Source organism: Heterodontus francisci, chromosome 5, assembly GCF_036365525.1.
Source record: "Heterodontus francisci isolate sHetFra1 chromosome 5, sHetFra1.hap1, whole genome shotgun sequence".
In the NCBI taxonomy this organism is placed as follows: domain Eukaryota; kingdom Metazoa; phylum Chordata; class Chondrichthyes; order Heterodontiformes; family Heterodontidae; genus Heterodontus; species Heterodontus francisci.
This window is the reverse complement of record NC_090375.1, coordinates 128,706,898-128,722,513: the sequence shown is the minus strand read 5'-3', so window position 1 is coordinate 128,722,513 and position 15,616 is coordinate 128,706,898. Positions and strand designations below refer to the sequence as shown.

Genomic DNA, 15,616 nt, shown 5'->3' with positions numbered 1-15,616 from the left:
ATGGATTGGACAAGACTACACATTTGCACTGTTGCTCAAGTATGCGGAGTCTTGTCTTGGAAAAAAAAGACCCTTCATCCTCTATCTATTGGCGGTCTTAGCTGTTGCGAGGATGTTGAATCAGCTGCAGTGACAATCATTGCATAACCAGAAACAAAACTGACCATCCTATCAAACTCCTTCCCCATTTCAGCTGTATAGAAGTCATAAAAATGGCACCTTTCAGAAAAAAATAAATCAAAGAGGTTGTTTATATACCATTTCTACTTAGAGTTTTAATTATTCAGAATACATATTATTTCTTTGACTTCCTTCGTAGTCTGCTTTTTTCAATAGTCTAGATACAGTTGTTTATCAATTTTCATTAATTCTTTTCCATTGGATGTACACGCATTTTGTTGTAAATCTGCAAACAATAAATATTTCATGCATATTTTACAATTACTATTGGTTTTTATATGAGGTCACCAGTATTATTTTATTCCTATTAACTGCTTGTTATGAACATGAAGACCTCTCACTCAAGGAAACCTTTGTTATTTGTTTGTCAAGTGTCTTCTGAACTTGCTAATTCAGAAGCCATTATTTTTTGGAAGAACATTAATTAGCATGCTCAATTTCCTTTGTAAGTTCATTCATCTTGTCTGTCCAGTATTCAGTGCTCTCTTGCAGCTGAGCAGAAAGCTCTCCAACTCGCTGGATCCAGTAAGATTTGTCTGGTAACATTGGATCAGTTATCCCTGATTTTTCTGGATCCTCTCTGATTAAATCTTCAACTCTCTCCTTTTGAGAAACTCTAACTGACTTTTGTTCAAGTCCAAAGGAGCAGTTTAAAAGAGTTGCTGGATCAGAAGCCATAGCCCCTTCAGATAAAGATACTTGCTGACTAGGTAGATGCTCCAGGTAGCTTTGATCCTGCAGTTGGCTCCTGAGAGATAGGATGGTCTGACCAAAGGTCTCTGACTGCAGTTCAAGATGACGACGGCAGGTCTGCTCTTTTTCCAACTGTCTTTTCTGTTTCAGATTTTCTCTGTTGAGTGTATTTAGCTGTTACAATTCAACAAAGAAGGTATACATAATAAATTGAGATTTTTTTTATCTTGGTTTATGGAGAACCATTATAAGAGAATTATATCCCATTTATATTTGTGTTTGCATCTCTCTCTCTCCAGATAAACACAATTAAATGAATGTAATACTTGTTCACAAATAGCAGAAGTACATAAAATCATACACCCAATGGAAAGAACATAATAGTAAAGAGACATCAGAAAGCACGTAAAACATTGTTGGTATGTTGATTATTTTCACTTCAAATTTTACAAGTTATTTATTTTATTTAGCAAAAAGTGTATCATGGCTATATAACAATGCTAAATTTTAAATAAAAACAATGTGCTGGAAATGCACAGCAGCTCTGGCAGCATCTATGGAGAGAGAAACAGAGTTAACATTTCAGGTCTGTGATCTTTTATCAGAACCTGATTCTGATGAATTCTGATGAAAGGTCACAGACCTGAAACATACGGCTGAATTTTATGAGCCCTCCAAATTCGGGGGACGTGGCAGGGGGGGCCCAGAAAATTCTTCCGGGAGAGGCCTGCCACGACTCTGGATGCCGGGAAGGCCCCACTGCATTTTAGCGAGGCCTCAGTGCCCCCCACCACCACCCCCCACCCCCACTGCTGCTCGAAGGCGGGGCCTTTATTTAATATGCAAATAAGAATAAAATTAATGAATAATTACCTACCTGACAGTGACAGCCATCCACATCGATATTCTGGCTGCCAGTCAGAACTCCTGCACCTTCGGAACTCCGTTCAGAGTTCCAAGGCATACCACTGGTGGGGAGGGGGGAGGAGTGAAAATTTCAGGGTTGTGGGGGGGAGTGGGGAGAACTATTGTAATTGATTGTGGGGATGATGGGAAGGGTTGAAGGTTCTGTAGGTAGGGGGGAAAGTTTATGAAATGAAAAGGTGATTTTTTGGGGGGATATGTTACTGTAATACATGAGGACTCAGTGGGGGTGGGATGTGGGTAAGGGGAATCTAAGTTGAAATTAAAGTGTTCGGCAGGTTCTGGTGAAGCGACACCTTTAATTATTGAAATGAGATTGAAGGGCCTGAAGCCCTTTAAAAATTGCGACGGCACCTGCGCGGTGGCGCCGGACGCTGTTGCCGGGGATGGAGTGGCCACCCCCTCTACGTCATTGGGGGAGGCCATTCTGCCCCTTCCATTTAAATGAGCCCCAGCATGAAATATTGCGGGGGCTCAGCGATGGTGCATCCGCGAAGGAGCACCGGTGAGATCGGAGCCCATTAACTCTGTTTCTTTCTCCACAGATGCTGCCAGACCTGCTGAATATTTCCAGCACTTTCTGTTTTTATTTCAGATTTACAGCATCTGCAGAATTTTGCTTTTATAACAGCAAAGAGATTTGGGTGTCCAAGTAAAAAAATAATTAAAAGCTAGTAGACACGCTGTACAAAAAGTAATCAAAAAAAAGCTACTGGAAAGTTGACCTTATCTCACAGGGGCTGGAATATAAAGAGGGAGTGGTAAGTTATGCTTCAGTTCTGGTCAGACACACCTGGAGTACTGAGTTCAGTTTTTTTTAATTCATTCAACGTAGACGTCACTGGTGAGACCAGCATTTATTGTCCAACCTAATTGTGCTTAACTGAGTAGCTTTAGAGCCACTTTAGAGGACAGTTCAGAGTCAACCACATTGCTGAGCGTCTGGAGTCACATATCAGCCAGACATGGCAAGGATGGCAAATTTCCATCCCTAAAGGATATTAGTGAACCAGATGGGTTTTTATGACAATCTGGTAGTTACATGGTCACCATTACTGATGCCAGATTTTTTATTCCAGGTTTATTTACTAAAGTTCCTCCGTTGCCATGCTGGGATTTGAACTCATGGGCTGGATTTTAAGAGCCTTCCACTGATCTCGGCGGCGAGCTGAAAAATTGGTGGCCAGAGACGCTACAATCTTAAGCATGGTGGTTCATTTGAATAGCCGGGGCTACCTGCCTCCCCCGCCACCACCCCGCCAATCTTGTGGCATGGGTGGGCTGTCCATCCCCGGCAGTGGCGTCAGCTGCCTGTGCGCAGGCGCTGATGCCATTTTTAAAGGGTAGCCAGCCCTGTCACCTTCTTTAAATTTTTAAAGACAGACTCCCCAAAATTAAATAAACAAATTTCCAACACCCCTTTCCCACCCCCCCAATAAAAATTACATTAACTGTTTGCCCTTTCCTTCCCCAAAACACTTACCTTTAAAATCTGACGTTTACACCCCCAAACTGCACAAAGTTTGCAGTTCAACTCTTCCCACTATCTCCTACACCCATTATGTTTATTTGACCTTGTCCCCCCCACCTCCCCCACACTGAAAATATTACCTCCTCCCCCCCTCCCCACCAGTGTGGCACCACCTTTCCCCAGATGGGCATTTGAAGGCACAGGAATGCCGGCCACCTGGCTCTCAAGATCGCAGGTAAGTGTATGTTAATTCATTCATTTTATTGATTTGAATTTTTTAATTGCCAGGCCCTCACTGCATCAAGATCCATGGCGGATCTCATCCGAAGCCATCTACAGGCACCCCCACACCCCCAGCCATGGAACCCAATGCCTGTGGGAGAACAAGATCCAGCCCTATGTCTCTGGATCACTAGTCCAAGCCTCTGGAATACAAGTCCAGTAATATAACCACTATGCAACTGTCCCATTTAGGAAGGATATACTTGCCTATATCTTGCCCAAAGATACGTTGCCTGCTTCCTATTCTCCACTATGTTCTGCTTGCCTGTAAACTATGTCCTTGATGAAGTTCATTGGCCCCGCATTCCTCAAAGCATTCATTTCAAGATCCTCATCCTTGCTTAAAATTGCTCCAACCTATCTCTACAACATCAACGAGCTTTATGTCCAAGCTCACTCTCTCTCCTCTTCTGACTTCATTGTGTATCCCCCTATGTTTAATGATCTATGGTAAAACATTCATGAGTCTGAACATTTCCTAAATTCCTCTAGCGTTACATCTCTTGCCAGTGTCAACAGCCTTCTCATAATCTATCTTTTCAATCTTCTTTTCAGTCACCCTCCTTAACTTTTCTTCTATTGCTGATTACCTTTACCCCATTTTTGTAGAGGACATTGGGATGTTCTGCTACATTAAGGACAATTTGTTGTTGTATGACCATTGTAACTTAGTTTCATTGCACGTGTTGTAAACTGAGTAAGCTGTATGACACAGCAGTAAAGCAGCTCATGCTCACTTGAGAGCAGAATAACCCAGGCTGCTGTTGGAGTAATTAGCATGTACGGCAAACGTCTTCTGTACAAAGGGTGTAGGTGTTGTGAATAAAGTTCTTGCAAATGTATACCAATGCCAGATTTTGCACATATGTGTATATTAATAATGCAAATAATATTACATATTGTCTGAATATTACCAATACCAGTTGCATGGGTGCAACAATCACCCTAATTGTTGACAAAGCAGATGGCTGTAACTTTTTAAAATATGACATCAATAAATGCACTATACATCAAAGCACTGTTTGCACCTCCACAATTGTATTATTGAAGGTGATGTATAGGTTGCACAAATAACAAGTTCCTGAATCCAGCATGTTTTCATTCACCAATATTACATGTTTTTTAATTCATTTCCATGTGTAGTTATACCTCAGAAAGCTAACATATAACAATAGAAAAAATATAATACTATGAGTGTTTGTGATTTAAATACTGTAATAAGTTTTAAAATCCAGTAGATGGTGTCTGGGGACAGATATTTTCCAAGGTTTGAGAACATTTCCATCATTTAAAGAAATCCAAAGCAACTGAGTGCATGTGAACCAGTTGTTCTTATCCATTTCCCAAGGCAATGATGAAATAGTGAAGCTAGGATTATTAACATTTTCATATTTCACAGAATGTTATGAAAGCTATTTGTCAAAAATGTACCCATTCTAAAAACTGCAAAATTCACAGTATCAAAGGACACTTTTAACATAAAATTAAAAATATAATTTTCATGTTTTGATGCATATCAAAATGAAACCATATTTAAATCCACCTTTTCCATTTGAATAATTGCATTTTTGTAATTTCAGTGGTAAACACAAACAAGAGCTGCAGATATTTATTGTGTTATTTTGCCCTCTCATGGAGAACAACCTCATTTTAGCAACAATTAAACAAATTTGCACAAAATGAACAGGAGTTATAAGAAAATTTAGGTTTTTAGAACTGCTTTTGAAATGTAGATAATGTAGATTTAGTAACAGAATCAATCTGTCAATATCTTCTTTGTTTAATATTTTTAAATAAAAAAGGTGTGTGCCCATTACACTGGTTATGCAAGTAATCAGCATCTTAATATTCACATTGGAAATGAGGCCTTAGAAAATAAACAAGAAATAACTTCTCTTTTTGTTGCCTTTACATCTGCCTTTAGCAAATAAAGTCTTAGTGACTCAAATTTGCACCACTGTGCCTTGATAGTATAGTGACTTTTTAAACTTGACAATTCACTTTATCAAATAATTTATTTGCAATCCATGCACACAGATGCTTCAAAGCTTAAAACTGTCAAGAAAAAGAATGTTGTAAAATACATTAAAGCACTCCTGCATATAAGGCATAAGAATAAAGCAGTAAATGCTGTCAAGAAATTATTTTTTATTGTGCTTTTGAATTGTGAATTGCATACAGATGTAATTCATAATGGCTGCTGTAAGTAGAATTTGTTAAAAATGGATGATTCTACCTTGATAACCTTGGTCTGAAATAATGAAAACCCTGTTATATGCTTGAAAGAGCTCATACTCTGTTCAGTATACGGCTATATTTAAAATATTATAGAAACTACAGAATTCAAGAACTATTTTTAATATTCATTTCAACTGATGAGGATTCTGAAAGTAAAAGCCATTTAAATATATTCATCAGTAAATTTAATTCCGTCATAGTTTATACACGCAAATAAGCATACAATTTTTCTGCACTATAATACTATTTTTTTTTTACATTATGCAAAATGAAATGAGACAATTTGTTATTAAAGCTGAGACTTTGGAAACAAAGTTGCAGAATTTTCTTCTGAATTTATATTGGGGTTACTGAGCTCATTATTTTAAACATCCTAGTCTGAATCAATATCTGTAATGATTCATTCTTTTGATTAAGAACTGACTCCATCTTTCCATGTCAGATAATTACTGAGTGACCTATAATGGGAATGTTTCACAACTTGCCTTCTTCACTTCATCTCTCAACAGTCTAATGACTTCCTCCTATTACTTTTTATAGAATACCTACTCTCTCAAGCTTCCAGTTCTGCTACCTCTAGACAAAAGGCAGACATTCCCATAAATAAAAAATGTGCGCTAAATATAAATTTTGGGTCTATGATAGAATTAAAAACAACCTCATTGCTGGATTGTATGTAGATCAAAAGCATTTCAGTTGTAGCATTGTTTTTCTTTACTGCTATTGGATGTCTTAAATATAGAGAGGAAAACGAAACAGATGTGTATACTTGTCAATTACTGTACTCACAGCGGCTCTGAGGATTCAAATAAATGTTTCATGAATCTTAACTCTTGGGAAACCATGACTGTATTTTTGAGTCATATATAATAAAATACAGACACACAGGGCTTTTCACCAAATAAATTTGTGTAGTTTGAGTTTTTGGAATTTTACATTAATGAATTCAATATTACCAATACATTTTTTTGAAATTTATTCCCACAGGCACTTTGTGATTAAAAAACACATACACAGTAGACATTGTTCATATTTTCTCAAGTCTCAGGAAACTATTTACCACTGAATGCAGGATTATGTAAGTTATGGATGAATAGTGTGATATCATACACATTTTCAAGATGGCAGAAAAACAGTTAAGGATATACATTCATCTCTGGGCTAGGCTTAGGTAGTTGAATATCAGGCAGGGGTGGGCGGTGCAGGGGAAAGAATGGGCACCTCAACTGCTCCTTGGTGTTCAAGACCCAACTGATACAATTTTCAATGGGCCTGCAATCGGTTGAACAGCACAGCTGCCTGTTTCGGGTGGGAGCTTGTTTAAATACATAAATCTGGGTCCTATGTGATTGCAGGTTAAAATTCTGCATGCAAAATGGGCACACAATACACAATTCAACTCTCAGAGTTTTGCATTCGTTTTTTTTTAAATAAAGGGGTATTTCCAAATTGAAAATACTCGCTGTAATTTCAGTCATTACCTGAAATCTTCCGGGTCCGACGTGATTTTCGGCATGGCGGCCGACACTCTCGAGCCTTCAATTCCCCAACTGGGGAAAGCCAGCTTGACATTGGTGGGGAGCGAGGAGGAGTTAAGATTTTCAGTCTGGGGAGGGGGAAATGGAGTCAAATAAATGTAATGGGTGTAGCGGTTGGTGGGAAGGGGTGGACTTAAATTTCGTGCAGTCTGGGTTGAGGGGGGAGGTCAGATTTAAAAGATAAGTGTTTTGAGGGGGCAGGGCAAATAGTTAATGTAATTGTTATTGGGGAGTGGGAAAGGAGCGTTAGAATTTTATTTCATAAATTTTGGGAGCGGGGGGGATGCTGTATCTTTAAAAATTTAAATTTGCCAGCAGGGCTGGTTGCCCTTTAAAAATGGCACCAGCGCCTGTGCACAGGCAGCTGACACCACTGCCATGGACAGACAGCCCGCCCCGTCCATGTGATTGCGGGGGAGGGCAGTTCAGGCATTTTAAAGGAGCCGCTGCGCAGGAGATCGCAGCGGCTCTTTGGCACGTGGGCTGCCATTTTTTGAGCTCGCCACAGAGATTGGCGGCTGGCTCTTAAAATCCAGCCCACTATGTGAAATTGTGTACTGATCATTTATTTATGAAATGTAAATAAAACCATTTGTTGATTTGGAGCCTGTGTCTTGATTTGGTAAGAATGTGTTTCCAGTTCACCATCACTAAATAGAAAATTCAAATAATAATCCCTGGGCCATGCTAATGTTTATCTATAAATTGGGCAGAAAAAGTGTATTTCGAATCATAGGATAAGCGGAATCCACTTATGGGACTGACTGGCAACATTAAATCTGAGAAAATATCTAACATAAAAATAAAAACATTTGGGGCTGAATTTTCAGGCCCTGCCAAGTGTGGGAATGGAGGCAGGCGGGGCTTGAAAATGCCAGCGCCAGTTGGTGATTTGTTTTGAAGACACTGTTCCTGGCGCTGACAATGTGCACCAGAGCGGGGGGGAAGAACTCATTATGAGCTTGTTAAAGAGAGAGGTTGAAATCTTCACAGGCTGCATAGGTTACACATGCTGTCTGTTGCTGACCAGCTGAAGGGAGGTGGGCAAGAGTGGAAGCCAGTTGTGGCTGCCCCAAGGAATTATCTCAGCTCCATAAGAGGGTCAGCGGGACGGGGAAGGGGGGAATCGGCCTTTGGAAAGGAGGTGCCATTGGCACTACACAGGTGGTGGGAAGAGTGGGCACAACACTTGGGGATTGAATGGGGTTGTCACCCCCATGGCATTGCTGGGGCAGAAAAGCAGGCTGCCAATCACAATAGGGCAGCCACCTGTCCAAAAGGAAGGCTGCAGCTGACAATGGCGACACAACATTGGGCCCAGTGGCAATGAGGCACAACATCCTCCACAGGAAGGGCAACAAGAGGGCACAGGAGAGTCTGTAGTTCTCTGTTTTCTCTCTCCTCCCTTTTTAAATAGTGGGGTTACATTTGCTACTTGCCAGTCTGCAGGAACCCTTCCAGAATCTATAAAATTTTGAAATATAACCAAGAATGCATCCACTATCTCTATAGCTACCTCCTTCAATACTCTGAGGTGTAGCTCATCTGGTCCAGGGGACTTATCAACTTTCAGTCTGATTAATTTTTTGAGTACTATCTCTTTATTGATACTAATTACTTTTAGTTCCTAATTTTTACAAGTCCCTTGCTTCCCTAGTATTTCTGGGAGATTTTCTGTGTCTTCTTCTGTGAAGATAGACACAAAATAATTATTTAGTCTCTCTTCCATTTCCTCATTCTCCACCACAAACTCTCCTGTCTCCATATGCAATGGATCCACATTCATCCTTGCTAATCGTTTCCTTTTCACATACCTAAAGAAGCTTTTACAGTCCACCTTTATGTTTCTAGCTAGCTTACATTTATAATCGCTTTTCCCTTTATCAGTTTCTTGGCTCTCCTTTGTTGGACTCTAAATTGCTCCCAATCCTCGGGCTTATAAACCACTTCCTTTGACCTAATGCAATCCTTAATTTCTTTTGTTGACTCACGTTTCTTATTGACTTTTTGGGTCTTAGAGGAATGTATATTTGTTGTAAACTATGTAATACTTCTTTAAATATTGCCTGTCTATTGAAAAGTCTATTTTCCCAATTCACCATAGCTAACTTGCCCCTCATAACTTAATTGTTTCCTTTGTTCAGATTTAAGACCTAATTTTCAGAATGAACTATATCTCTTTCAAACTTATTTCCTAATGGCTCCTTTATAGCAAGGTTATTAATTAGACCTTTCTCATTGCACAATACTAAATCTAAAATAGCCCGATCCCTAGTTGGTTCTTCAACATGCTGCTCCAGAAACCCATCTCGTACACACTCCAGGAATTCATCCTCCACAGCATTAGTGTTTATTAGGTTTACCCAATCTACATGTAAATTGAACTCACCCATTATTGCTGCATTGCCCATGGTACATACAGCTCTAATTTCCTGATTTATACTGTGCCCAACATTACTACTACAATTTGGTGGCCTATAAACAACTCCCACTAATGTTTGCTGCCCCTTGCTGTTTCTTAGCTCCACTCAAACTGATTCTACATCTTGGTCCTTCGATCTATGATCCTCTCTCACTAAGGTACTGATCTCGTCCCTTATTAACATCTCTATCCCATCTCCTTTTCCCCTCCGCCTATCCCTCCTAAATGACGAATATCCTGAATACTCAGTTCCCAGTCTTGGTCACCCTGTAACCAAGTCTCCATAATGGCAATTAAATCATACCCATTTACCTCTATTTTTGCTTTCAAATCATCTACCTTGTTGTGAATGCTGCATGCATTCAGATAAAGTGCCCTTAACTTAGTATTAACATTATTCCTCATTCCCATCCTATTTGATGTTTGCCTTCATCTTGTCTGCCTTCCAATGTCGCTTACTACTTCTCCACTTCCTGTTACCCAGTTTCACTTCCCTCCGGTGCCGGGCCTCCGATTCATCTCTGACATCTCGCTTCCCTCTGGTGCTGTGGAAGGCTTTGGCACAATCAAAAGATTTCTCCCTTTGGACAACCAGCAGCCTCAGTGATGGCTGCCATGGGGAGTCTAAATCAGTCCCCCACTTCATCTGACCCACCTCCATTCCCACCCCATGGGCTCTAATTGGACAGGGAACCAGTCACCGTATCAATTAAGGGCTCACCAAATGAAAATTGTGACTTTCATCAGTTTTCCACTGGAGCTGGATTTGGAACTCGAAAACAATCCTGACTCCTGTTTCCCGCCTCGGTGGGGAAAATTCAGCCCTTGGTGCAGTTTTGACTTTGAGAAGAAAGTTGTGCATTGGAGCCCAACAATGGGACCCAAGCTGACACTCCAGTGTTGTACTGAGAGAATACTGGTTGATCAGAGATGCCATCATTTGGAGAGACATTAAATTGTGGTCCAGTTTGCTTATTCAGATTGACATACAATCTATCATGGAATATTTGGAAGGATTAGATCCAATGGACATAACTTCTTATAAACTATCTTGTAATCTTTTAAAAACAAAGTTGTGACTAACATGACAATCATTTGGCTACTCCTGTGCTTCTGAATACCTATCACCGTGAAACCCATCACCTCACAAGACCCATGCATCTATTCAAGTGCAGAATGGTTGGTCACTATAATGATTTTGAATGATTTCCTGATGCTTGTCTTTTAAGTTGTTTTTGATGATCAACCTACTCAGTGGCAGTCTGAAGACAATTGTTCTTCCAAGCAACTCACTGCTCTGGTATATGTGTTTGAGAACCCGTGAAACCCAGTCAATGAATCCTTTATGGAATCTCTCCTTACTAATCCCCATTGGATTTGCACACACCACAGATAGACAAACAAGTACTTCACTACTTGTATCAACTAAATGGACATTTACATGCTTAAATGTGAAACAGGTTTATTATAAATACGTTCACTTGGGTTAATTCTACCAGATTTGCAAATCGTGGATACCACAATAAGCAAAATGGCAGACACTATCTCAAAGCTTTGCTAAACCTTACATTATACAGGATATTAAACCCTAATAGCGAAAACGTCTCTTAGTTCTTAAAGAGTTAAGAGAATGTAATATAGAAATTGAGCAATAAATAGTTGAATAATCAATCCATTATCATGTTTAAGTTGGATATTTCACTGTAAATGTACCTTTTGGTTCAGCAGCTGTACTGACTGAATACTGGCCTTCAATCTGTTGTGCATGTCTTCAATAGTTGCAAGCTTTTCTGCTATGAGGCTCTTCTGGTCATGCCTAAATGCAAAAGGTACAGAAACAATTCATTATCTTCTGTGAATAAAGCATTGCAGGGACTGTGTTTCCTTCAAATTTGTTTCTACTAGAAAGAATGTTTTTGAAAAAGTCATTTACTGCCAGGTCTACAGACAAGCACTGGCATGAAAACTGCCTCCTGCGGCTATCAGATTTTTTTGCCAGTTATGGAAATCATCTCTTAGCTATTTATCATCACTTCATTTTTGTAGGGAGGGATGGCCATAGGATTCTCTCTTCTCTGAAGATTAGACGAATGTAACTGTTGAATGATTAAGACAAACTCTTTACTCAATTACTCCTTATGAGAGTAGAACAGTGCTTTTGTATGTTGGGAAATATGAAAATGTTTTAAACATTTTCAGTTTCCTACATAGACAATACTAAATTGAAGTCTTAGATCACTTATTTTTATCTTCTTGGTCTTAAACATTATGATTAATATTACCAGATTAACAAATTGTTGGCAGTAACAATACTATTTTTTTATTTCTAAAATGTTCCTAAAGTGCAGTAAGACATACATTAAAGAGAAAAATAAACAGTTGGCATCAACCAAAAGAGGAGAAATGAAAATTGTGCTGGCTGGGGTGCAGGATAAAAGGTGCAGTTGAAGGGGAGGGCTTAGAAAGCATGGAAGGAGGTGGTTAAGTAGTGGGAGCTAGGCAGGACATTTCAGAAGGAAGGAGCAGAGTTGCTGAATGTGTGAAGTGCAAGGTGTAGGGAACAAGGTGAAAGTGATGAAGTGGTCTCTGTTCTATATGATATAATTGCTTTTACACTTTTATTTCATGTTTCCTGCATTTTACTCATCAAATTAGTTAGTTTAACTGGGTATTCCTTCATTTTGTTTTTTTCACCTGAGCTTCATTATTCACAGTGCCTTCTGGCTTTGAAATTGCACCAAACGAAGTGATGAGGGTGGGTTTTTCTTTGAGGTTTCTGAATATACTTCAAAATTAAGCAGAGGAGATGGCTTATTGAAAGTATAGGCAGGGTCTCCAATTGAAAAATTTGGATTGGCCCACCTACCTCCTGATATGCCACTGCGGATGAGCACATGCCAAAGACTAGCAGAAGCTCATTATTACCTCACTTGCAAAATCGGGGCTTTAAATTACTCTCTTCAGGCATGGATGAATCACCAGCACCCTCACAAAATAGCTAAATTATCTTATGCTAGAACATTAAGATTAAACATTTGCATGCATTCAAGTGATATTGAATGCTGTTCATAGAGATGAGAAGGACACAATAGTCTTAGGCTGTTCATACAGTTACTGCAGAGAGTGAGAGTGCGAGCATACTACTTTATAGGAAAGCAAATGAATATTCAGCATTTTGGGAACACTGGATTAGATTTCGTTTCCAGCCTGATTTCGGATTCTGGGGCGGTGGGTGGGGAGGGGGGGGCGGTGCCAGAGAATCAGAGCGGCAGCAGCTGCCACGGAACCCGCACCGGGATTGCTGGACCCGATCTTCCAGGGAGGGGATAGGCCAACGTAGGCCTTCCCGCCTAGAGGCAAAATAAGGACCTCTTCCCACAGCTGCTGGGATCTTACCAGTGGCGCGGGGGGGAGCCTCCGCAATGCGGGGAGGACACCTTGGAAAACAAGGCACCCTCCCTGTGGGCTTGGGGGAGGGGTCCTTCCTTCATGGAGGACCTCCGTCGGGAACTACTGTACACCCCGGACACCCCTCCCTCAGACCAAACGGCCATCTCCCACCCCCACTTGGCCAGGGCCTTCCAGATTGGCCCTGGCAGCCCCGGATCCCCTATCTGGGGTTTGGGGTTCCAACGCTGGGCCTGGGTCTGAGGCCTCTCCTGGTGGCGCTGCCGATATTGTTGAGTTGCGGGCTCTGTGATTTGCTGACAGCGCCTGGGGGCGGGATCCCCACCCCTATTAAGTGTTTAAAGGGACGGTGATCCCATCTTCTTAAACTTTGACCCCAAAAGACTGGAGGATTGCTCTGGGGGTCAGAAAAAATGCAGAGTCCGGGCTCCCCCTGGGCTCCCCCCATCTTTTCAGCCTGGCGACAGGAGCCCTGCCTCCTGCATAAAATCCAGCCCACTATCTATGAATGAAACTCAGCACAGAGAAGGCCATCACCCCACCCCCCAACTGCTGCTCTGCAACTCCTGTCTTCTGGTTTAAATGATTGATGCCATTGAACACTATATACGGTGGGTAGGAATTCTTGTGAGATTGACAAGTAGCACTTTAGGGGTTGGAAGTGAGTGAGGCGTGAAGCCTAGAACTGCAATTTGAAGGGGAAAGAGCGGGCAGAAGGCAGGAACAACATTTTGCGAGGGTGGGCAGAAGAAGTCTGGGTTTAGGTAGACAGGTCAGGTGTTTTAATGCATCGGTGCAGACTCGATGGGCCGAAGAGCCTCTTCTGCACTGTCTTATTCTGTGATTCTGTGAAGTCAGGAGCAGCACTTTTATGGGAAGAGGATGGTGAAGCCGGGAGCAGTGCTATTTGGTGTGGTGGCAAGAGTTAACGCTTTGAATGAAGGAAACGAATGACAGTGCTAGTATAAACTGAAAGGTGAAACAAAGGAGACTGCCCATATTGACTGAGGGATTGAATATAGTAAAGTGGCAGTATTAACTGCAGGTTCTTACAAAAGGTGAGTGCCAATATAAACTGATCTGGAAAGTGCCTATATTAACTGAGAATGGGAGGAAAGTGTGTCACTCTTAAATGGGGTGTGGAAATGGAGAGTGCTAGTATTGAGGGATGGAGGAGAGGTAGCAGAAAAAGAGTGCCATTTTGAATTGAGGAAGCGGGAAGAGCATCGTTATACTAGGAGGACTGCAACATTCAGGGGTTGGGGAAAGAAGGAGAAAGGCAGCAACTGTAGCATTTAAAGCAAAATCGGTATGTAGTGAGGTAAAGACGTGGCTTGTACAGGAAGCAGGAAGAAGAAAGTGATTCTAATTATTCTTCTAATTGAAACAAGTCACAGGAAAGATGGAATAGAGGGAATGAATGGCAAGAGACCTGTTCAGGACAGTATGCAAAGAGGTGGCATGGGGAATGAGTGGAAAGTCCCAAACCCTCAAGACACCACTCCAATGCAAGAAGTTTATTAACTTCATAAACTCAGCAAAGGTAAGTGCAATGCAATCGGCATTCATTTATATTTTAAACTTATAGACTACAGATCAATATCTGTTGCAGAAGTGTAGTAACAAACTCAAGGAATTAGCCACGTGAACTAATGAAGATTACATGCTTTACGTGGCACAGTGGGGGCTCAATTGAACAACCCCCAAAAATGCACGCGGGAATTGTGATGCACGATGTTCCTGCACCCAGTGATTGAAATGCAGGCAACATGCCACTGTATTGATTTCTGTGTGCAAACTGCACTAACCGCCTGTTCATGGGCTGTGCACATCAGCAAGGGGCCCAAAATCGAAACTTCCTAGCACCACTTAAAGTGAGCCTGCACTGCTTAAAGTTAGCCTGTATCTTTTAAAGAGGATATTCATTATGGTTGAAGCAGGTGCTGGATGCTATGCAGGAAGTGAATCTGTCTGGGGAAACAGTGAGGAATGGCACAAAAGGGAGAGAGTGCACACAAAAGGCTGGATTTTGTCACGCTGGAGGGGCTCCGGGCAATGGGACAAGAAGGCGATGGGATCTATGCCTCGGGCTTTCAGAGCCCCCCAGCATGATCTAACTGCGCTCAGGCACTTAAGTGCCCGGTGCCGGGATCCCCATCCCTTTAAAGATAGGGGCCCCGCCTCCAAGAGCTGCCAGCCAATCAGAGGACCAGGAGCTCAGTAGTATCAGCAGTGCCACTGGGAACATTGGCCACTGCCAGTACTGCAAGAGTCCTTGGAGCCTCGGTTCCAAGGTAAGTGAGGCAGGGTCACCGGGGCAGACTTGCAGGCCCCGCCACAGTGGGGTGCGGGGGCTGGGGGGGAAGGGTGGGGTTTAGTGCAGGGGGAGGGGTGGTTAACACAGGTGGAGCTTTTCCCTGCAGGGGTCCTTCGTGGGACACAGATTGTCCATACTGGACG

At 41.6% G+C, this 15,616-nt stretch overlaps 1 protein-coding gene across 6 annotated transcripts in view; it reads right to left on the bottom strand.

Moving 5' to 3' along the window:
- Positions 1-287: 287 nt before the first annotated feature.
- Positions 288-15,616, bottom strand: part of LOC137370043 (polyamine-modulated factor 1-binding protein 1-like) — a 719,669-nt gene continuing 704,340 nt past the window's right edge. For 5 of the 6 annotated variants that reach the window (XM_068032077.1, XM_068032078.1, XM_068032081.1 and 2 more), the window contains 2 exons: positions 11,462-11,564; positions 288-1,047 (listed from right to left, as the gene is read on the bottom strand). In XM_068032077.1, coding sequence (XP_067888178.1) covers positions 601-1,047; positions 11,462-11,564 — 550 coding nt within the window. In that variant the 3' untranslated portion in view covers positions 288-600. Of the gene's footprint in view, positions 1,048-7,269; positions 7,395-11,461; positions 11,565-15,616 lie in introns of all 6 variants that reach the window. The other variant, XM_068032080.1, reaches the window with a different exon arrangement.